The sequence below is a fragment of the Planococcus citri genome, chromosome 1 (assembly GCF_950023065.1).
Source record: "Planococcus citri chromosome 1, ihPlaCitr1.1, whole genome shotgun sequence".
Classification (NCBI taxonomy): domain Eukaryota; kingdom Metazoa; phylum Arthropoda; class Insecta; order Hemiptera; family Pseudococcidae; genus Planococcus; species Planococcus citri.
The window spans coordinates 67,205,178-67,229,570 of NC_088677.1; the positions used below are offsets into that span (position 1 = coordinate 67,205,178).

Below are 24,393 nucleotides of genomic sequence, written 5' to 3' on the forward strand. Positions count from 1 at the left end.
TTGAATTTTAACCTATTTTTTTGATACTTACATGTATTTCGAGCCGCATAAATAAGTTCCAAGTTTTTAAGAAATGAAAAATTCGTGTGAATGGTTTTATGGGGGATTTTTAGAGGTGCTATTTTAAATTTCAACTCATTTTTTTTCTACACACGTCCCACTAAAAGCCCTCAAATTCTGTAAAAATCGTGCAACCCACGTTTTGGAAGTTTTTAAACGGTGCTACATATTTTCGAATTCAAACTTACTTTTTCGATACAAGCCTCTTATTTGTAATTTTTAATGTGATTGGAAACAAAATGGATTGAATGAATGTAGCATGGATTACTTTAGTTTTTTAGAACAATTTTATGCGATTTGGCATACTTGTCTCTTTTTTTAGTAGGACCATAATTAATGGATTTTTCGTCAATATCGCGAGAAGTATGAGGAAAACGAAAATATAGAATGCCTGTAAAAAGAAGGGGGATGTAAAATTCTGATACTGGCGTTGGCGGCGTCTTGATTGGTAAAATATCAATTTTGTGGAATTCTCATACAAATTAGGCCAAAAGTTGCAAACATATTGAGTATCAAAAATTACTCTTTGTAACATTTTTTTGGATTCAAATATTTCTGCGATAGTATTTATTGGGCTGCGATTTTTTTTTGAATGGTGGCGGGGGGGGGGTTGTTTAGTTGTTCATGTTTTTGATTTAGAAAAAGGTTTCGAAACATGGTAGCTGAGATTCTAAGGTTGATTGAGAAATGGGTTTGGTTTAGCCAGGGGGATGAACTTTGTTTCGGATCATTTTGAGATAATTTCAGAATTGTAAAATAACTATGTACATACTTACATATTTTTCAGATACCTATTTTTGCTTTGACAGGGTGTCTAACTGTCATGAAAGTCATGAAAAAGTCATGAATTTTGGTAGATGGTCATGAAAATTATGAAAAGTCATGAATTTTGCTCGAAACACACTTGAATTTTTTTTAAAACTCTTAAATTGAAAAAAAAAACAAAAAATTAAAATTTTGTTGAAAAAATCTGAAAAATGAAAAACTTGAAATCACTATTTTTTTTTTCATGTGGTAAAAATGTAAAAAATATGTCATTAAAATGTTACAAACAAGGTCATGATTTCTTGTCTGGGAGTTTTGTTAGACAACCTGTTTGAAAAGTTTATCTGCGTTTTATTTTGAGTTCGTGGTTTCTACTTATTTTTAAGACATAACAGTCCTGGTCCGTATTGAACTTTACTCCTGCCTTTCTCAAAAACACATCAGCGGTTTAAAAGCTTTCTCATTCGAGAAAAAAACTTGTTTTTTTAGATTCAATTTAGGCACAATTTAAATTATTTGAGCATTTTTATCAAGTTTTGAAAATTTTGACCATTTTTTTTTAAAAGGACTCCGCAGCATAAACTCGTATTCTGAATATGAAAAAGGGAATCTTTTTTTCCTCATCAATTTCCAAAAGTAGGTAGTTCCAGTGCTTCATTAATTTCGAATCAAGTAGCTACCTCGTACAAATAAATGAAGAAAGGCGTAAAATTTCCGATGAAGAAAAAACATATTCAATTTCCAAGTATTATGCGAGTTTTAATGCGGTATTTGGAAACCGATTATTCGACTGGATGATTTATTTTCTAATTGGTTAAAGATTACATTCCGCACATTGGCACAGCAATAAAATTGTTATATTTTCACGCTGGAATGCGCACGAGCTTTTTTGTCGAATCCTAATACAAAATTACGAGTAAACACGTATCGACTAATTCGCAAAACATTCGACTTCCGTTTGTTTATTATCGCGTATCTCGCTCGTGGAAAATGTACTATTTATCTTCAATTATTTATCGAGTAGATTTTTATTCGGCGAACATTTCCAGATACGATTAAAATTTGAGATTTGCGTAAGCTATGTTTTTAAAATGTGAATTTTTTGTCTCGAAGATCGATTCGTCAATTAGTCGGTTGATGGCTTTGGCGGGCGGGGGAGGGGGGGAATAAGGTCAAAAATGAAATAAAGTTCAGGCTGTAGACGAAGCGATACGTAGGTATGACTGCAGTCGCGACGTTGGTGCGATTAATGTTTATAGCGCGATAAGAGAAGACTGTAGATTTTGGAAATAGTCCAAAAGTGCTCAGCTGTGCGCGCGATATCGAGCGAATGCGAAATACGCGTATTATAGAGAATAGAAATGAGTAAAGAGAATGAACATGGTGCAAGGGTTTGCGTTCAACATACCAGGAGAAGGCGGGGAAGAGCCACTCGAATTGGCGCTTTTTGCTGGTGTCAGCATGTCAGACGCTAGTGCGCCTAAATTACCGGATGATGGTGGTTTGGTCATGTATAGTTTTGTGTTTCGCACTTGAGTCTGTTGCAGTCTTAAGTTTTCGAGTTTTAAAGGTGAAGGAATGAAGCCTACGTCGCATCCTTCCTTCACCAAACGTCCGATCCACCAGTTATTATCGTATTTTTCCTATACAACGATCAAGATACATATATTTTTCAGTAGTACGATGAAAATTGAGGATTTAAAAATTTAGCAGAGTAATATTAATGCAGAAATGAGGTTACCTTGATGTGTAAGTATTCCCTGACGTTGAAGGATACCGCAAAACCATGAACTGGTGAATCGTCGTCCACTGCGGCATCGTAGGCCACGTTCGTTCTCACAGCAAAAGCTACTGGTTTTTCCTGCGAGAAGAAAATTTACTCGATTATACGAAAAATAGAGAAAGAAAGGCGAAAATGAACAATATCTAGTCACTTACTCTTGATTTCTCCAGTTGAGCGAGAGCCTGGCCTTCTTTTTCGCGCCGAAGCGCTTCTTTTTCCTCGTCAAGCGACAGGTCCGAAGATGGATTTGAGAAATTGGAATCAGCTGAGTTCTGTGAAAATACATAGTCTCGTTATTTATAATAATATCATACTACACCGTTGACGAAAAATTATAATACATAAAATAGGGATGCGCGACGCCATACAGCTAGCGTAAATTCGCAGAAAATGACTAATGAACGTGACTCTGTTTCAAGGTATAGTGCCATCGTCGTGCGAAATAATGCGTACGAATTTTGAGGTAGCTAAATTAAAAACCAACGACCAAGTTTTCAATCTAGGTCGAATTTTAACATCCGTATAATGACCTATTCGCGTTTCATTTTAATCCACCCTACCAACGGCGGCCAGCACTCCTCTTTTCCCAGGTGTGAGGAGAGAGTTTATTGATGGATGGTGCTGTTTGAAATGCACCCGAAATAACGCCGAGTACGATTCGAAATCCATTAATCGACGCGAATGAATAATTTCCCATTCCCGTTGGTAAATCTTGTCAATGAAAAAATATCTGTAGAAGGAGAGAAGTATTCGCGTTTCGAAATGAATGTAGTGCAGTTTCATTAGGTACCATAGTTACATAAAATTACAAATTACGAGCAGATGATCGAAATCTGCCAGTGAGTGGGTGTTTTAGCTTGTGAGTAGATTTATCGACCGAATGTGTAAAAATAACCCGATGAGACTGTTTGGAATCGAGTGGTTTATGATCGAGTTGAGCTATACATTGACGAGACTTTCTGATTTTTATTGTAAAAAACTGCTTATGGTGTTGAGAAAATTGGGGAAAATATTTTTTACTGTAGAAAAAATAGTATTCAACGAGGAAGTAAAAGTAAAAAATGCATCTTAACGAGTCCAAAAAAATTGATTTTTTTTCGTAATTGTTGATAGAAAGTAAGGTAGGCGCGTTTTGCCCACAATGAAAAAAAAATCTGTCGACTAAAATAAATTGTTTTCAAAATAGCTAAAAGCCATGATTTTTGAAGATTTTTTCGAATGAAGCAAATTGTGCTGAAACACACCCTAAAAGTACGGTTTTCTTTGCCAGAAATTGCAAAAATCCCGATTTTTCACTCAGAAGTTGCAACAGTGTCTCGGTTTTTCGACGAAAATTGTTGAAAAATGTAATTTTTTTGGCCAATCATTTACCAAAATATCCTGATCTTTTGCTTGTTTTTGTCAAAAACTCTCACTTTTAAACAAAATGATGAAAAATTTCATTTTTTTCTTTAGAATTACCTATCCAGTTTTTACCAAAATAAAAAGTTGCAAAAAGTCCGGCGTTTTTCTAAAATTGTCAATGTCTCGTTTTTTTGATAAAATGCTCGATTTTCTGCAAAATTGCTATTTTCCCCCCAAAAATTACTCTTAAGTTTCATTTTTTTGACAAAAATTGTGATAACTTATTTTTTTGCCACTAATTATTATCTACTAAAAGATCCTGCTCTTTGCTAAAATTGTCAAGGTCTTCCTTCTTGACATAAAATCTAAAGTATCACTTTTTTCCCAATAATTCCCAAAAAGTTACTGATTTTGCTGAAAGCCCGTTTTTTTTTAATTGCTAAAAATAATCCAACCGTTTGAAATTATAAACCAAAACATTTCAATTTGAGACTTTTTGGTAAGGGCAGGAGGTCTTTTTCTACTCATTAAAATGTTTTATTTTACCAACGCTTCATTTGTCTTTATTTGGATACTTTTTCAAGGTTTTTTGGTTACTAAAGTTACTTTTTTTTTGAAAAAATTGAGTACAAGCCTCGCATAGGTAACAATTGATGAACAAATTTGAACCAGTTTCGCAAACATATTTCTGTATTACATTTTGCGATAATTTTCTGATGTAAGTTAAGTACCTTGATTGAACCGGTTTCAACCAGTTTCATCAACTCAATTTTTCATACATTCTCTTCAAAGTGATCAATCCTGTTGCAACTGGTTTCATCCATTCAAATTTTCATACATTGCACTTTTTAAAAATTTTTGTTACTCGTAGTTCGATTGTTTAATCGAGAACATTGCGATACGTGTAAAAACATAGATCATTATTCGAGTTTCAAGGTATCAAACCGGTTGCAACCGGTTTCATTGGTTCAATTTTTCATTCTTCGTCGTCAGATCTTTCTAAGATTATGATTGCTTGTTTAGTCAAGAATATTGATGTGATACATACAGGAAAATCGACCATTCTTCAAGTTTTACTGCAGTTAAACCAGTTGCAACCAGTTTCATCGGCCCAATTTCTCAAAACTTGTTTCATTGAAATGTTATTTTTGCTATTTTCTGCAAAGTTTTCTTCAAAGATGAGTTCATCAGTTGAATTTTTCACCACTTGGATATTTGAATCACGAAATGGACCATCAGTCAAATTTGAAAATCGTTAAAACTGGTTGCAATCAAGTTCAGTTTTGGATTTTTTTCAGATAAGTTTTCTCATCAATGAATAGGTGTGTTATAATGCATTCCAAAAAATCTTCATTACCTATCCAGGTTCTGTTTTCATAGTAGTCAAACTGGTTACAACTGGTTGCATTGACTCACTTTCTCATATCTCCTTTTTTAAGTGGGGTTGTTTTTTTTTCAATTTCCCTGTTCTGATTTTCTGAATGAATTACCTAATTTTTTAATAAATCATTATTATTTTTGTTCGTTGAATGATAAATTAAGCGATTACATTATAAGTTTTGAACAAACTAATCGCAACCGGTTTCAATGACACAATTTTTCAGGTTATTTTGCGAATTTTTTTTTTCAGATTGGTTGTTACAATAAAAATATTGTAATGCAATAGAAAAAATCTATCGTTATTCCAATCTAACAGCAGTCGAACCAGTTCCAACCAGTTTCATTTATCATAAATTTAGGTAGTTGAGTTACAAAATAACCCATTTATTAGGTTATGTGATCACAAAAAACCAACTAAAACCATTTTCAGTGTCATGATTTTTCAAAATAATTTTTTTTTTTGAGTTTTTCTCGGATGTGTTTTGTTGTTGTAGCAATGCGTGTGAAAAAATGTATCATTATTCAGATTTTATCGTAGTCAAACCAGTTGCAACCAGTTTCATAATTTCTTCAAAAGAAGAAAAAATTAATAATAAGTATTCAATTGTTTGGACATCCCTGTGCCATTTCTTGATTTTTTGATAGAATTTATTCCTAATGATAAAATTGTTATCTGAATTTTGAGCGCATTTCTTCACTTCCCTCTCTCGCTCTTCCCCTCCACACGCACACGGAAACAATGACGATTCTAGTATAGGATCGACAACTCAAAACAATCAACGAGTTCGTTTCTATTCACATATTGAACAATCTGTATAATTTCTCGAATCTGCAGCAAACAATTTCTACACTCGTAGCGAAAATTTCCAACTCTAAATCAAAAACTATCAGCTGAAATAACCTAACGAAAGCGTGAAATCCCAAATTCGGAAATGTCATGTCACCAACAAGTGTAAAGTTTTGCAAATGATGAAATAATTATTTTTGATTGAGTTAGAACATAGGGTACGTCGAATACACCGGAGAACGATATTGCGTATTCGTATAATATTCGAGACTATCTCTCCATTGCTGGATTCACGGCCCCTATGCGAATAGGGCATGTTAAAATATAAAGGTTCGGTATAGTATGTTTGCAACTTCGACCCGACAGGTTACAATGGGATGGCGTGAAACAGGAACAGCGGCAAATGTTCACAATTCGGACGAGCACTTGGAATAATTAATTTTCAATTTTGAAACGATGAAGTGACATTTTAAATAATTGTTCGCCGCGTTACCGCTACTGTTTAAAAAACGTTTTAATTTCATTAATTAACATCGACGACGACAACAATCCATATACGCAACAGAAAGTTTTCAAGACGAGCCTCGCTAACTTCATTAGAGGCGTGCTTTTTAAACATATACAGTATAATAACGCTAGCCCCAAAAACCAGCGATACAATTTCTCACAAGGTAAAACTTATGGCCAAAAAAAGTGCTAAACCGACAACGTTATAGGTTTAAAACCATGTACAGGCTGGATACAAAAACCGAGTGCAAAAATCAACCCAGGTTGATGAAAAAAATTACCTCCAAGAGCATGAGGAGAAAAATTCAAAATGAGAATTCCACTACAAAGGAAAACGACGCGTATTTGTCATAAAACAAAATTCAAGGTCAAGGTCTTGACGTCAGTGTAAAGTATAAAGAAAGAATGCATGCAGATGAGTGGTCTATGTAAGAGAAAAGATGCAAATGCTTTTTGCTGCTGCGTACATACTTTTATATTACGACAAGTACTCTGAGAAAAGTTAGCCTTTTTTTTATGAAAACTCCTCCAGGGTCAAAATGTTGGTGGAGGTTTTCTCCTTGTATGAGCCGGAGAGATTGGCGGCTGCCGATGTTATTTGCCCTTGGCGATACTTTCAATAAAGTATTCAATTTAATCATTAATGCGAATTAAACGAAAGAGTTTTTAAGGCTGGAAATTTTATCTTATCGATTGCATTTTTAGTCGGCCAATAATGCTATATGGTATTTGCGCCACGCCACGTGTTCCACGCGCATATACTCGACTCGTCTATGAAATTAATGAAAATTCGAACTTTTTTTTACGACGTTCGAATTTTATTTCTGTATACTTATGCAGACGATATTTTGTAGACGTTCGAGCTAGACGCATATTTGAGAATTATTTCGTACTCGAAAAGATATTTTTTCTCGTGCCTTTGGCCGTAATAAAACGCTGAAAAAATTTAATTGTGAAAAGTCTGCGTTTTGTAATATTAAAGGCGTCAGGTTCCAGACGACTTTGGGCCATGTAAATGAACCACTGCTTATTTGTCTGGCGACCTTGAATTTTCCAATATTCTCGAAGCGAAAAGAATTCGCCGAATTTGCCAACATAATACCACTTATTATGAATGAATACTAGAGATTTTAATCTTTGAATGGAATGGCAATGGAATTGAAAAAATTTCCATGATTTTTTTTCCTTTACAGTTGAATATTTGCGGGATGGTTTTACTCGTAATTTTAAAGTCGAGTTTATTTTTGTGTGATTCTTTGACTTGTCTGGTCGTATTATTATAATCGAATTATTTTATTATCGCGTTGTTGAGTTGATCGTTTGTTTTTAGTGATGCATATTTAGGTTGGTTGCTTGGTTCGCAAGTTTTCGTGTCAGTTTTCAGATTTTTTGAGATTAAAATTTTTAGTGATCTTCATACATTTTTTTTTTTTTTTTGATATGATCGAGTACTTACCTAGATAGATATGTTAATTTCCGGCCAAAATTTCAGAAACTGGCAGATTTGTACTTTTCGAGTTTTTGATAAATTTTCAAAAATTTGTGGACCAAAAATGCCAAAAATTAAAATTTTATCGAATTGACCTAAAATGCTGAAATTTGATTGTAGTGCCCTATTTTTAATCACCTGAATCGATTGGAAACAGATTCGAACCGGAACCTTTTTGAGCAGTTCTGGAGTTTCTAGTGAATTTTCGAAAGTTGAAATTTCACCAAAATTTTCTATAATGAAGTTGGAAAGCTAAAATTCACAATACCGGTACCCCAATTCCAACACTTCAACTTAATTGGAGGTAGTTTTAAGCCGTTCTCGAGCTTCCAGCCATTAGGAAATTCCAGACATTCGAAATGTACTATGAAAAGTGCCCAAACGAACTTTCGTGTATGTATTTGCGATTTATGCGCTGCTGCGTCCGTTCTGTTTGACAAAAAAAATTAGAAATTCAGTTTCATGCCCTATTTTTGATTTTCTGAAACAACAACTGCAGGTGGTTCTGATTTTAACACATTTTGGAGCCTCTGGCAACTTTTTGAAAATTCCAGGTTTCAAAAAAACGTCCAAATATTTATATGAAATTCAACTTGAGCATGTTTGTTGGTGAACTACTTGCCTGATTATACACCATTTTTCCAATTTATTATTCTTTTATATAGCCCTACGTTCACCAAGCAGGACCGTAAAATCTAATTTTTTCAATTTTTGGTTTCCTCTAAATGTATTTTTGAACCGCGATTACGACGTCTGTAGCGCATACCATTGTCGAAGATCTGGAAAGAAGCCATATTTCCACGAATATTTGTTTAATATACACACAGCCTACGAGTGGATATATGATGTGCTTTGCAACGAACAGATCTACTTGAAAGATTATAAACATGGCATTCTTTTCATTTCATGCTAGGTATAATTATTCCGAGCGATTAAATCATTACAGAAATGTTCATACAACTGTGTTAATCTTCTTCGTCTGTCTCAATTTACCAGAACTTCATTTGTACGTACATACATACTCGTATAGTATAGCTTGTGTTTGCAAAAATGTGAACTCAAAAGCAAAAAAAAAAAATCAATAGCTCAGGAATCTCATTTTACTCGTATCCATGTGAATTTCGATATTAATGACTACGATTGTATGCAAAAAAAAAAAACCATCTCTATGGATTCGACCAAATTATAATGTAACCACGATTCTTTGATTTATTTTTATCTTCAATTTTTTATCGCCCGAGTGAATTTCAATATGGTATCGAGTATCATTCCCTGTGTGACAGGTCAGTGGAGGAAATTGTTTACGGACCTCGTATATGAAGTATACGAGTATTTTCTTTGGTTAATGCACATTGAATCTATTGTTGCTGAATATTGGAATTTTAATTCAAGTAAATGTAACTCGCGAGAGAATTTCATGAAACTCGTGTTTTCATATTTTTTCCCCCTTACTATAACGTATCATTTTTTTCATACGTATCACGTTTCTCCATTATTTGTGGAACGTGCTGCATAAATCTACTCTCATTTATCATCGTCATCACTGACTCGATGTTTTTTTTTCGAGTTAATTTTGAATACTGATTTACTTATTTTGTTGCGTTATGAAAAAAGGGCATAGGTAGGTACGTGAATTTTCAAGTGACAACTTTTTTTCAATGAAATTATGTACCACATTTTTAAAAGTATTTTATATTTTTATGATGACCGTTTTTTAAAATTTTTGTTGCCTTTTTTACTGAAAATTTCTGTACGTTCTCGCAGCTGAGGAGATGGTCTCTTAATAAGAATTGCAGCCCTCCTCTCCTCCTAATTTAATTTCCAACCGATTACAAGAGATTTACAATTTCAAATTTTGAGCATCACCAGCCAAATTTTCAAGTGCAGAAGTGCATTTTTAGATTTTTGGCGAATTTTTGAAAATCAAATTAATTAAGCCAAAAATGAGAAAAAAATCAAAATTTTACCAAATTGATCTACATATAAAGCTAAAATTTAGCATATATCCTATTTTCAACCTGTCAAATCGATTGTAGACGGTTTCAAACCATTTTGAGCAGTTCTGGAGCCTCCAGCAGATTTTTGAAATTTGAAATTTCCACATTTCATCAATAATGAAGTTGGAAATCCGAAATTCACGCTGCACTCCAACTTAAACACGTTATTCAGTCGACTGCTAGTGGGTTTAAGTGATTTTGGAGCCTCCGGCGACTTTTCGAAAATTCTTGGAGCCTCCAGTAGATTCTTGAACCTTGAAATTTCCACGAAATTTCGTCAAATGCAGTTGGAAAGCCGAAATTTATTCTGTGAACTAATTTCAATACGCTATGAAGTCAACTGCAGGTAGATTCCTAGTCGTTTTGGAGCCTCCAGCGAGTTTTTTGAAATTACTGAAGCCTCCAGCAGATTTTTCAATGCTTGAAATTTCTATAAAATTTTACCAAACAGAGCTGAAAATCCAAAATTCACTCTACACTCCAATTTCAACACATTGGAGGTGGGTTCGAGTCATTTTGGAGCCTCCAGCAGATTTTATTTTATTGAGCATTTTCTTGGTTATAATGATCAATATTGAATTTAGTGGAGGGGCTGCATTTACTCCACGTTCACTTCAGACTAAATGGCAAATCTTGAGGTTATTTATGTTTCAATTATTCAAGAAAAAAATCAAAATCATTCCATCTCAGCAAACATTCTACATATGTATTTGTAAAATTCCTATCAATTGGATAAAAAACGTACGGAACTCCCCCCCCCCTCCTTCAATGAAAATCCGCAAGAAACCAAAATATTACTCGTACTTGATTCTAGGTTTTCCTTTTTCATAATTGAAAACTTGTATATGAGTTTTTACATTTTATACAATTACTGCCTACTCAAATTAATTTAACGATCTTTTAAACCTCATACTCATAGTCAGAATGAACATATTCGTGTTCTATTTCGAGGAATTTCAACTCGTCATGTTTGTTTATGTAATTATGCTTTTAAAAAGAGAAATAAGACAAATACCTATCTCAACTTGAATATTTTTAAAACGAAGATTGCGGCGATAAATCGACTCTATGAGAGTTCCTTGGCAGTAGAAAGCACATAATGTTTGTAGATTCAAATACGGCGTAAATTTCCTCTCGAAAAATGCCTCTTTTTTCTTATATGTACTTATTTTCGAATCGATCATCTTGAATTTGAAACTGTTACAAGACGGTCGAGTAGAATTTAAATAACAAAGCGAAAATCTTTCGTAAATTACTGCAGAAGCGTAAACGTAAAGCTCAATTCAAGGCACCTCCACTTCAACCTGGAACCGAAATTCTTCAAAAGCTGCATTGCCAAATAGCTGTATTGCGAAGCTCGTTCACACCAGTCATTTTTTTCAAAGCAAATGATCCAATTTTTTAGATATTTTATTTGGGGCTTTTTTCTGAGATTGTTATTCATCCCCATTTTGTGGTCTGTTTACACGTTTCTACTTCGGAATTATTTTAATAATCTGAGCCCAACAGCCCATGGGACGAGGAAAGTACAGTAAGCATTGAAAAGATACGTGCGATGCATCATAAGATTCATAAAGAAACATATCGAGTAAGAGGTACCTACCAGAGTACTGCACGGTTAAGTTAAAATAGCCGGATAACCGCCGGAGCTATCGGCTAATTTAACTACAGGTTACAAACTGCAGTTACTTTTGTCGGCGCGCGCAACCAGCGGTAAGTTAGGTTAATAACCATACGTTAACCGCATTCGGTTCTCTGGTGTCTCAACAATACATTTTGGTGACTCATCAAACAGATAAGACAGAATCGAACATTACATTTCCGATAAGAGCGCGGTATAATCGCAGGTAGTTTAGTCATTTTAACTACAAAATTATCCGCATAGGCTAACGCTAATATAACTGCTTTTGGATGAGTTATATTTGGTAGCTTACCGCACACGACACGCGACTAACGCAGATAACTTTTAACTATACCGTGCAGGACTCTGGTACCTACTAAGCATATAAACAAACGACATAATATTTGTACCAAAAAAAGTGCATTGCAGTGGTACATTTAACGAAATACGAGCATAAAGGCAGCAGTTGCGGATTGCGGTGTAAACTGAGGCAAAAACGTGTTCGAAGAAAGACTACCTAAAATTGAGCCAGAGTCGAAGACAGCGGCGGTGATGTTAACCTTACGCGATAATTTGGCTTTTGATTTATCTAGTTCACTGCGGCACAAAACAAGTACTACTCGGTGTAATTTGAAAGCAGGATGTCGGAAGAATTGACTGCTGGTGGCTTTTTATCAAAGACTACTACCCAGTTATGTACTATAAAAGGGTAAAGCTCGTTCGCATGTAAGTAGGTCGTTAAAAAGTTAAATTTGTTCAAAGAAATCGAATACTTGACGCTGTATCAGTGAGTAAAGGTGGATGAGTAATTACCCTATACGGTTATTTTTCATTTTAGACTAGAAACCTGCACGTTTTAAGTACCGTATAGGGATAGGTATAGGTGCCTAAAATCGTTTCGGCAAAGTAGGTAGAAATTCAAAAAGACCTGTAAATGCAAACGCAGCAATTCCACGTGCGAAATGTGTAAGCAAAAAAGTATACCTACGAAAGTATTTTGAAAAATTTAGCGCCATTTCACAATTTCATTACCTGTGCGTGTAATTTATTGTAAGGTTGCGTCCGATTGCTGTATCCTCGCATAACACGGCATACTGCTGTATCGGTCACTTCTTCTTGAACCATTTGTTAATAAAAAGTAAAGACGACATAATCGTCTTATACTTTTCTGTATTTCGGTTTCCGTATCGTGTTATGTAAATAACATTTGGCTCACGTTAACTTATCATGAACGAGGATTCATCTATATAGATAGGTACAATATAATCGTGTGTTTTGGTATGTTATAAAGAACGAAAAAAAAAGAAAAAAAAATTATATAAAAAATAACGAGAAGAAACCCATCGACCGGATCGATTTGCTCGTATATAAATAATAAACACTTAGCACGACACACACAATTCGCTTTTTTAAAATGAAGGATGAACGATTTTATAAAGCCGAAGGAGCATTTCGTATTTATTTACCGCTGCCACAACACGTCTGACCTCGAGTTTCACCCTGTGTGTGTACACAGAGAGGTACCCTTCCCTGCAGAAAACTTCTTCGAGTGCGATATCCTGTTCCTGTGGAAATGGAAAAACTCGCTAGTGATACGAACGAGACTGTCTTTTGTAGCAATTATAGCTCTCTGACGTGAATGATACCTACGCCTGTTGTACTTGAAACGTGTTTATTAAAACGAGGGAATTTTTTTTTTTCGTTTCATGTACGTCAGGATACCTAATTTAAATGTGTTCCCCGAGTTGATTCTTGACTTTGTACTTTATTACGCCATTTTTTTCTGCAAAAGTCACGATTTTCCAACCGTGTGAACTGTGTGATTTTTTCAGTGTAGTGTGAGATTCTCGACTATTGTTATGGAGGGAGGGGGGGTCTGTGAAGAGGAATAGGCTTTTTCTTGGTGTAATTTTTATAGTGGAATGAAATGAATAGGTTCGTAGAAAATCCAAAATGACGATGTTGAAAGAAAGAGAAGAAGCATGATTGAGAACAAAATCTTTCAACCTTCAATTGTCGTGAATCTTCGTTCTCGGTTAATTCAAAGCATCTGTTCAATTTTTGGATTCGATCTCCTCCCCCCCCTTCGGTCAATGATTTCTCAGCTCCCAATTATAAAAAAATTCGAGGCTGAGAAAAGACCAAGGAAAAGGAAGGGGGGGGGGGGGTCAAATCAAAAAAACATCTCAGTATTTTATGCTCAAACGTCATCGAATTAGTATCTAAAAAAAATTAGTATTCCACGCCAAGTTTTCATTTTTTTTCAAAATGGGAGCTAAAAAGGTACTAAGAGACGAATATAAAAAATAAGGCTAAAAAATTGACTAAGGCCCTTTTTCCACGGAACCCCTAAAATGTTGTGTCCAAACCCAAAACACCACGATGAAAATTCGACCCTTCTCCCTCTCCTATTCTATGTAATTGCATTCAATAAATTTAAAAATATGGATAGAAAATCATTTTTTTGACAATTTACCTATTGACTCGAAGTAAGATACTTTTAACTATAAAATACCATTGTGCCTATTTACTCCCTTGCCCCTAGACTTTGAGAAAATATCACTAGAAATTATTTCATAGCGTTGAAATGAGAAGTCTGCAGTTAGTCCAGGAAAGTTAGCAAGCTCTAAAAATAGCTGACTTATGACTTAATTGTTAGCAAACATTTTATTGTTAGAATATGTTTATAAGGTCCATCATAGTTCATAAAGATCAATTGCACCCCCCTCCCCACCGATCCTCCGGGAAAACTTTTTTCTTAAAGGGGGAGTTCTAAGGAACATTTCTGACCCTTGTCCTAAAAAAAAAGGTGGCCTCACTCACAAAATGGCGGCTATTTTGATTGACAAGTCAGCCGAAATCGCAGATTTTGCGTTCCAAAATAGGACCTGCTCGAAATTTTTTAAAACGTACAAAGGTAGATCGAAAGAACAGACAAAAATTCATCATCTGTCAAAATTTCAAATGCTAAAGCGCCTTTTTCGATTTTTGGTGAATTTTCAAAAATCAAATGGACAAAATGTGGGAAAAATCAAAACTTTACCAAATTGACGTAGAAAGCTGAAATTTGGGTTATACCCTATTTTCGACCAGCCAAATCGATTGAAAACGTTTTCAAGCCGTTTTGAGCAGTTCTGGAGGCTCCAGCAGATTTATAAAATACGAAATATTCACAAAATATCGTCAAATGGAATGGAAAGCCGAAATTCATTCTGCAAACTAATTTGAATACAACTACGAAGTCGACTGCAGGTAAATTTCAAGTGGTTTTGGAACCTCCAGTGATTTTTTGAAAATTACTGGAGCCTCCAGTAGATTTTTGAAACTTGAAATTTCCACAAAATTTCATCAAATGGAGATGAAAAGCTGAAATTAACTCTGCACTCCAATTTTAACACCCTCTGAAGACGATTTCAGGCGGGTTCAAGTCATTTTGGAGCCTCCAGCGACTTTTTGAAAATTACTAGAGTCTCCACCAGATTTTTGAAACTTGACTTTTTCACGAGATTTTATCAAATGGGGTTAACAAGCCGAAATTTACTCTGCAAACTAATTTCAATACAATATGAAGTCGACTACCTACATGGTGGTTTCAAGTGGTTTTGAAGCTTCCAGCTACTTTTTGGAAATTTCGATTTTCCTAAAAACGCCATGAAACCTTTCAAAAAGTTACTGGCGACTCTAGAATGACTTGAAATCTACCTGCAGTTGACTTCATGGCGTATTGAAATTAGTTTAAAGAACAAATTTCGGCTTTCCAACTGCATTTGATGAAATTTTGAGGAATTTTCAAGTTTCAAGAATCTACTTGAAGCTCCAAGAATTTTCGAAAAGTCGCTGGAGGCTCCAAAATGACTTGAACTCACTAGCAGTCGACTGAATAACGTATTTAAGTTGGAATGTCGCGTGAATTATGGCCCCTGAGAGTGTTCAGGTTGATATTAGTATGGAAAAGTCAGTACCATCGAGAAGTCTGAGACCCACAGCCCCTCCCCTATTTGAGACCCCACCCCTTCTGAAATTACAATAACATTTTTCTCAGCCCCATGTAAACGGATTTTAAATTTTTTTTTAGTATTTTGTTGACACCCTTAGGCGAGGTACCCCCACAAAAATTTTCAACCCTCTCCCCTCATATTTACCCCTCAAAATGACGTTTTTCAACATGCAAGGTACAATTTTAGAAAGACGTTTTTTTGGGTGTATTTTTAACCCTTAAACATCACAAGTAGGTATCCTTTTTTCAAAATTTTTGCTTTGGTGCGCCGTGGTGAAAAATTGGAAAAATGTGTCTTAGGGGAAGGGAGGGGGTAAAATGAAAATTTCGGGTAAAATGAATATTAATGAGTAGGGTGTCGTTTTCGCATGATTCGATACCGCTGAGCACGAATATGACGTCAGATTTTCTGCTACACCAATCTATCTTTCACCACCTCCTAAGCATGTCAACAAAATACTAACAAATTTTAAAAATCGGTTCACTTGGGGCTGAAAAAAATTTCATTGATAAAATTTTTGCCAACAGTTATGTCATAATGAAATTGTAATTTTTCTGGACTAAGTGCAGAAAATTTTGCAGAATAAATAAAATATAGAAGTTGATTTTTTTTCCTTCAAGAATTAAGTGTCTAAAAATTTGTCTTTGATTTTCATTAAAAATTTGAGAAAAATCAATTTTAATGAAAATTTTTTTCGAAATGAAAGTGATCCTGGGAAAAACTCTTTAATCGTAATAGTTTGAGTTTTAAAAAACCTCCATAGAACTAGGAAGTTGCTCCAACCAGCAAACAATCTTGGATGTTAGAGACAAAAAATGGAAAGCATTATTCAAAAATAGGCTACATCAAATGCAAAATTCATGTGGAAAAATTCAATTTTTCGAATTTTGGAAAATTTTACAAGTTCAGCTATAGGTAAATTTTGAAATCAAGAAGGAATTACAGTCATTTTGGATCTTTAGCGTATCTTAGGGGAGTTGAGTTTTCGAAAATCGCATAAAAAGGGCTCTAATGAAATTCAGTTTTTTCAAATCTTTCCTGTGATCCATAAAGCCAGTTCAAATCCGTACTCATCTCTTTCTCACGAGTCTGGACTAATTTTTCGATAAAAAATGAAAAAAAAATTGTAGCTCTAAAGGCTTGAAAGTTCCTTGAAATCACCTGGAATCGGTTCAACAGGTCAAAAATTTGGTTTAAACTAAATTTCAGCTTTGAATGCAGAACAAATTCAAATTTTAATATTTTTCATCAGCCATTTGAATTTCGAAAAACCAAAAATCCTACCGTTGTCTTGCTTTTCCATTTTGACCTTTGTTTCGGATCATTTTTCAAGTTAGTAATTTTTTCGTCGATGTACGAATATATCACACACGCACACGAGTAAAATTCACTTTTTTTCCATAATACCTATAGCACCTACCTTCTGTTTATGGTATTCGAAAGTCTATTTGCCCGCGTGTTAAATTGGTAACGCGACACAACGTAGGTAATTTTTTTTTCGGCGTGTGGAAAATGAAGGAAAAAAATAATCAACTCTATATCGAAATGCCCCTTCGCCTGCGACGACGACACGTAAACATGGCGAACTCGTTGTTAACAGGTTAATATTACCAAAACCGATACCCCGTACACAGGCGACCGCGAACGCGAAACGCATATCGTACACTTGCCGTCGAATAAAATGCTATTTACGAGCGCCGCACAGCTCTCACTCACACATAAAACCAAAAATACGCGAATACAATGAAATTAAATTAAACACACAAAGTTTCACTGTGCCGCCGCGAAAAAACCAGAGAACAACTTCGAAGGAAGCTTTCCAACATTTAGAACGTCGGTCGTTCGCGCCGTCGCAACTCGAGCTTCGGCGAATCGTTCGCGAACGAGTGTCGAGAAAATTTTATATCCAAGACAGCCCTTGGTAGATGAATCAACGACCAGACTCGAGTGGTATCTACAAATTCGGCTGACTTGGCTGCTTGGCGCTTCGATTTCGACTTCCAAGGCGAATGCGCGACCGCTATCGCCACCGCCACCGTTTTTGTTTTCATTCATGGGCGTATTCCGGATGCGCTATTTTTTCGCTCTCTCTCGCTCGTTTCGAACCGATGAACGTCACGTCGAATTTAGCGAAAATCGGGCCAGGGGAGCGACAAGGGGTGTGCTTCTTGGGGAGGTGCAGGGTACGTTGCGAAGTTTAAGAATGAAATTCTATATCCCCGCACGCGAGCTCCGTATCGCGTCGGTTTACCACAGCCTTCTACAACCTACTATACCTACCTACCTTACTTACTTGGGTTAGCTGATGAGATCAAATCAAAATGTGCAAAATAGACGTGCTAATGTTTTATTCACTGTCTCTCGTAGGTACTCACGCTCGGCATATTCCTATATGACCTGCAGATAAACTACCTTGAACACGTGAATGATACGATGCCTTTGACTTATTCGCCGATATCGCCATCGCCTTTGCTACTAAAACGTCCCCCTCGCGAGTCACTGACCTTATTTCAGACCGGGTTTGGTTTATAAATAGAATAAAAAAAGAACAGGTCGATGATCGGGCTAAATTTAAACACCTGTGCTTTACATTTTTGTCATTTTTTTGCCCGTTGTAAGACGTGAATCGTGGCCTTATTTTACGTAGGCTGAGAGATTCACTATAGGGGGGGGGGGGAATTAAAAAGTTTTTGATTTCGAATCACGAATTTTGAATGCTGAACAGAAATTTGCCTCATTTTTTTTATCCAACTACTTTCTATTTCCAAGCTTTTACTGAGGACTCTAACTGGGAGTATACTGTAGGAGAGGGTGGAAAGGTCAACTTAGGAGTATCTAGCAGGTAGTGAAAATATCGTGAAAAAGTTGTGATTTTGAATGTTGGTAGTGAAAGTTGTGAAAAAGTAGTGATTTTGACTGAAAAATAGTGAAAGTTTGAAAAATATAATTTCAACTTGAATACGTAGGAGTCCTTTCTTTTTTTACAAATTAGACTGATGAATTTTCAAAATGTCACAGCTGAGAAAAATGAATTTTGTGCATCAAAAGTGATCTTGAATAATTTTTTAAATTACAAGTAAACATTCGAAAGCTTTTTTATGAAATTATTAAAAAATTACTGTTTAAATTTAGAAAAATAAATATCCAGTACTGGCAAAATCGACTTCTCGTTTAAAAAATGATGCAATTCAAGTTTTAGATTATTGAATTTTAAAAAATGTTCACCTTCGCTTTGCTGGGGTCAATTTTTTTTTGTTCGAAATTGAAATTTACAAACATTATTGTTCAAATTTTAATCATGCCAAGTTCATAAAAATCAACTTCTGACATCACAGATTGTTGAGTTGATCATTTTTTGAATTGGTATAAATTTTGGAGAACTTTTGCTCTCGTTTTGTTCGGTGCTTCGGTGTTTGTGATTGCTTTTAAATTAAAAAATATCACGCCAGTGTTCAAAGGTGACCTTCTCTGAATAACACAAAAAAAGGTTGGGAAAAACATTGGCGGGAGGGGGGGGGTAAAATTGTGAAGAAATGTTGTTTTAATGGCAGTGAAAAGGTAGTGAAAAAGTAATGATTTTCGCTTGAAAAATTCCATTAGATACCCTGAAATTGTAAACTTGAAGATAAAAATCGTTGAATTCAGAACTTTCGAACCTCTCACATTTTTCACAGCTTGACGACCTTAAATCTATCTTCACCCAAAACGCACTTAATAAATGGCAAAACTTTTGATCCCTCCAAACATCGAAAAAGCTCTTTCGCCACAAAAAAACTGGGTACTCAGCCTTGGAAAAACCTATCTCAACTAAATAGACTTGAAGAAATCATTATAACCAGATTGAAATTGGCCACACAAAAATCGCCCACAATCACCTCTACAAAAAGGCCCCAAAACCCACATGCCAGTTCTGCATGTCAGAACACTTATATCTGTCCAACAGTTACTATTCCACTGTCCCTCCTTACATCAGCACAGACTATCCCTACAAATAGATGAAAGATCCCTATTAATACGAGACGACCCCTCCGAAATTAAAAAATTCTTAGACCTAATTAAAAAACTTGACCTTATCAACTCGATTTAAATCTCACTCGAAGGGTGTAATAATCAAATAATAATTACAAACACCCAAAAAAAATTTTTTTTTGTTAAAAAGTCTCATTTTATGCCAAAATAATTGTAAAAATCCCCATTTTTGTCAAAATTGTAAAAAATTCTTTATTTTTGTCGAAACAGTCCTTTTTTCTAAAATTTTGAGATAAAAGTCTTGCTTTTTGATAAAATGTAAAAAATAAGGTCCAATTTCCTGCCAAAGTCGTCAAAAAACTTGACTCACGTTTTTCGCCATAAATTGTCCTAAGAAGTCTCCGTTTTTGTCCGAATTTTCAAAAAGCTTCGTACTTTGAGTCAAATTTGTAAAATTGTCTCATTTTTTGTCAAAATCGTGAAAAGTCCTGTTTTTTCCAAAATTACCGATAAAGTCCTGTTTTTTTCCGAAATTGATGAAAAAAGGCCTCACAACTTACTTCTAATTTTTGTTACCTATTAAAGAACTTATTTTACACCAAAATTGTGGAAGTCCTAATTCATATCAAGATTGTAAAAAATCCTTTATTTTTGTCGAAACAGTCCTTTTGTTACAAAATTGCGAAATAAAAGTCCTGCTTTTTGAGCAAAATGTAAAAAAGATCTAATTTTCCCGCCAAAATCGTCAAAAAACTTCATCCACGTTTTTCTCCATAAATAATTGTCCTAAAAATTCTTCGTTCTTGTTCAAATTTTCAAAAAGCGTCTTATTTTGAGTCAACATTGTAAAGTCTTTATTTTTTGTCAAAATTAAATTCCAAAAGACACAATTTTTTTTTGTTTTTTTTGAGTGTTTGTAATTACTTGATTATTACACCCATCGTGTGAGATGTTTGTCAAAAACTCGAAAATCTTGTTTTTTTCAAAATTACATGAAAAGTGCTTTTTTCTATGTCTATACTACTAACGATAAGTTGAAAATTATCCACAAAATTTTTTAGCTCCGAAGGTGCTCCTGCAGGGGCGGTTTGGGCGCTCAAAGAAAGGGAATTTTCGAAAAAAATAATGGTTTTTTCGCTCGTGTCACTTCACAACCTGTTTTGGGAAAAATGATTCAGTCTCAAATGAAAGTATACTCGTGTTTTAATTTGAAATTTTTTTCTTGGCAAATATTTCGCGTTAATTTAGCCAGAATATCGAAAAATATCAATCTCGAAACAGGGGGAAATATTTTAGAACGCCAGTTAGGCCATTTTTTAACCATTTTTGCCCGTTTCAAAAAATTCAAAAAAATGTTTATAAGTTTTTGTCTATTTTTTTTCGATTAGCTTAAAAAAATATAATATGATCTGTATTTTTGACAACACACCGAATATTTTTTGAAATACTTCCTTAGATAGGTACAGCAAAAGTGGGCGAGAAAAAACGGCGCCAAAATCCAAAATTAGTGCCTTTTAGAGCAAACAAAGCGTAAAGAGAGATCATCTAGCAGAAAAATTCTCCTCGCTCGCTGCACAGCAATATTTAGTATAAGTAGAGCATCTCGTGGCGACGTGGCCTAGTGCTCTCGACTGATATTCGAATCGTAACTCCAGCCGTTCCAGGGACGCCAGCAAAACTAAGTGGAATTATAAAGGTACCAGGAGAAACAGTATGAAAAAAAAATCACTATTGTGTAAACGTTTTATCCTTCAAGCCGTGCATTCGCATTTGTGCTATTTTCATTCTCATCGATTTACTTACTTCGAAGAAATTCACTTAAAAAAGGGAAATGCTGGAAATATGAGGGTGCCAAGTTTTACTCGAGTTGAAAAACAGCAAGTTTTTGAAGAAAGTTTGGCAAAAAGGGTCGAAGATTTTGCTAAAATTATATTAATAGGAAATCTCTCAAATTCTGTTGTGCGTGAACACCCATTCTCGAAAATGTTACGAAGAAAAGAATAACCGAAAAGTTGAAGCGGTTTGGAAAAATGTAACGAGATGTGAGGCTTGGTTTTTCAGTTCGAATGTGAAAGAGGGATAATACGATTGAAGTAATTTTTCTTTTATTGAGGGGAAAAATGTGAAATTATGGATTGAGATTTTTATTATTTTTATGTCTATCTTACTGGTGAGTTAATTTCTTGTATCAATTTTATAGCACTTTGACAAAAACGAGACTAATGAAATGAATAGGTAAATTTTTCGTTGAAGTACCTATCGGGAAATTGCGAAAAAAATTTAAATTCCCAACTTTTCAAAACTGATTTTTTGACCAATTTGAAATTTTATTGTCGAAAAGGAATTTTGTACGTATGTACATCTAACAAAATTTCATTATCAAGGAAACATAGTTGAAAAAATATCACTAATGGAACCCCCAAAATGAGCACCAGATGCAGTGGAAATAAACCATAGATAACACGTTAGAAAATCACCCGTCAATATAACAGTAGAAATACTTTGAACAACACAAAGTCTTCACTTATCTACCTACTAAGTAAATGGCATCTCTCAAAGAGGTATTTCATTCGAATTAAGCGTTTCAAAGCGATATCGAGTCAATCGACAAAATCACAATGTTCCATTAAAGTTGTAGAAGACGACTTGTTAAACCTTATTCAAAACCGTTGACAAGCTTTACACGTATTTCGTATCCCAGCTCGGTACACTCTCATCCAAAGATCACGTGTCTATAGTGGTACACGAAAAACAAACCAACGTCTTAAAATAACAATTCGTAGCCAAGTTTTCAACGTCGAGATCCCTTCGTACGCTATATTACACACGTGTAATGGAACCACCATCTCTGCTGAGATGGGCCATAGAATGAAATTTTTATAAGAGAGAATACGAATCGAAGAAAAAAACTGAAATGAAAATACACGTCCTTATTGCTGGACAATTGATCGCTGGTATCACGTACGATATTATACGAGTAGGCTACAGATGTTGATAATTGCTTGCATAAGAACGACCTAGTATTTTTATAGCCATGGAATTACTTACTTAGTATTTCTGCTTGCGGTGTTTTTGCCAAGGCATAGGGGATAGGGGGATGATGGAGAAGAGTTTGCGGGAGTAATTCTCTCATCGAATACGTTGGAGAGTGCGTTCGTTTACGTCTCATTTACCGTAGGTGGTTGTAACTTTATGTCGGAAGTGTTGGCGAGAACGCTTTTCAGAATGTGAATGAACTTTTAAGAAAGCTCATTAAGTAACGAGCTTTCGCGAAATTTCCAGGTGCGATGGAAAATTTAATTTTTCAAGCGAGGAAATGTGGATACGAATACGTTATTGTGAATTTTTAGCAATCAACGTAAAAACCTGATATATGTAGGTACCTATATTCCAGGTGAATGTTGAAGTTTTTTTTGAATGCGGGTATATTTTTTAATGACTGAGTATTTAACGATTTTGATTAATATTTCTAAAAATACCAATACCAAAATTTCTCAGCTTTCTTCGAAAAATTACTCAAAATACTCGCTTTTCCGAGTATACCTACCACTAATTGCGAAAAATGTCATTTGCTAAAAATTGTCCATCTCGCTTTTTGCCTAAAATCGCAAAAAATGAGCGTCTCACTTTTTTTTTGTTGCAAAAAATACCAGTTTTTTAACAACAATTTCCAATTTGAAAAAAATCTCGTTTTTTACCCAAAAACTACGAAAAAATCTCACTTTTTCGACGGAAATTGCGAAAAAGTCTCATTTTTTGCCAGAAATTGCAAAAAAGACTTGCTTTTTGCCAAAATTTTAAGTCCTGTGTTTGGTCAAAAACTGTCAAAAATGTTCACTTTTCCACTACAATTCACTTTTTGACTGAAAATAGCTTAGAAGTTTCACTTTTTAATCAAAAATAGCGAAAAAATCGTGTCCCCTGCTAAAATTGTCACCGTCTTGCTATCTGTCAAAAAAACGAAAAATTTCACTTTCTGTCAAAGTGACCAAAAAGTGTTGTTTTCGTCGGTAACAAAAATGCTTGAAATTTCAATCTTTTGCTAAAAATTTCCAATACTTGAGTTTCATTTTTTCTCAAAACTTGTTCTGAAGGTTCACTTTTTTGCTAAAAATTGACAAATAGCTCGACCCTTTGCTTAAATTTTTAGTTTCTTTTTTGTTTAAAATTGCTAGGCGAATTAGCATTTAAAAAAACATTTTTACCTAGCCAAGATTTTTTTGCGGAAAATTGTCGAGGGTGACCTCCTGAATATTTCCCAAGAGTTACCACCACACTCCCCCATGAGTTTTTCGCAGTTTTCTCCTCAAGGGTTGATTTTACGTCGAAAACAGCTCAGTACTTTTTTGTTCTACGTCAAATTTCCGATCAAGTGAAATATCAATTGTCCTTCTACCTCCAAGAGGGGGGGGGGCTAGAACCATTCAAATGAGAGGGGTTTTCTAAAAAACACAAAAAAACTACCGGCGCATAGGAGGGTTGAAATGACCCCCGAGAGTGTTCGGGTTGATACGTACTAGCATGGAAGGTGGGTACCATCGAGAAACTACCGCGTGAAAAATTTTAGATCCACGCCACCTCCCCTTTTTGGGGAAGCCCCTCTTTTTTGAAATTTCAATAACACAGTTCTTCGCCCCATTTTAACCTTTTTCTGGAAGTTATGTAGCTATACCTATCCTTAGTAGGCATCCCC

The 24,393-nt window shown here is 35.0% G+C and overlaps 1 protein-coding gene across 10 annotated transcripts in view; it reads right to left on the bottom strand.

Annotated features, from left to right (window-relative positions):
- The window catches only part of LOC135833476 (voltage-dependent L-type calcium channel subunit beta-2-like), a 67,396-nt gene that overhangs the window by 16,545 nt on the left and 26,458 nt on the right, over positions 1-24,393 (bottom strand). For 3 of the 10 annotated variants that reach the window (XR_010556470.1, XM_065347330.1, XM_065347332.1), the window contains exons 1-5: positions 17,152-17,658; positions 12,766-12,976; positions 2,764-2,880; positions 2,567-2,686; positions 2,234-2,468 (exon numbers count right to left, since the gene is read on the bottom strand). Coding sequence is in view for 9 of the 10 variants with exons in the window: in XM_065347330.1 (XP_065203402.1) it covers positions 2,234-2,468; positions 2,567-2,686; positions 2,764-2,880; positions 12,766-12,858 (565 nt within the window). In the remaining variant the exon portion in view is untranslated. Of the gene's footprint in view, positions 1-2,233; positions 2,469-2,566; positions 2,687-2,763; positions 2,881-12,765; positions 12,977-13,199; positions 14,204-17,151; positions 17,662-24,393 lie in introns of those variants that run through there. The other 7 variants (XM_065347328.1, XM_065347325.1, XM_065347331.1 and 4 more) reach the window with 7 other exon arrangements.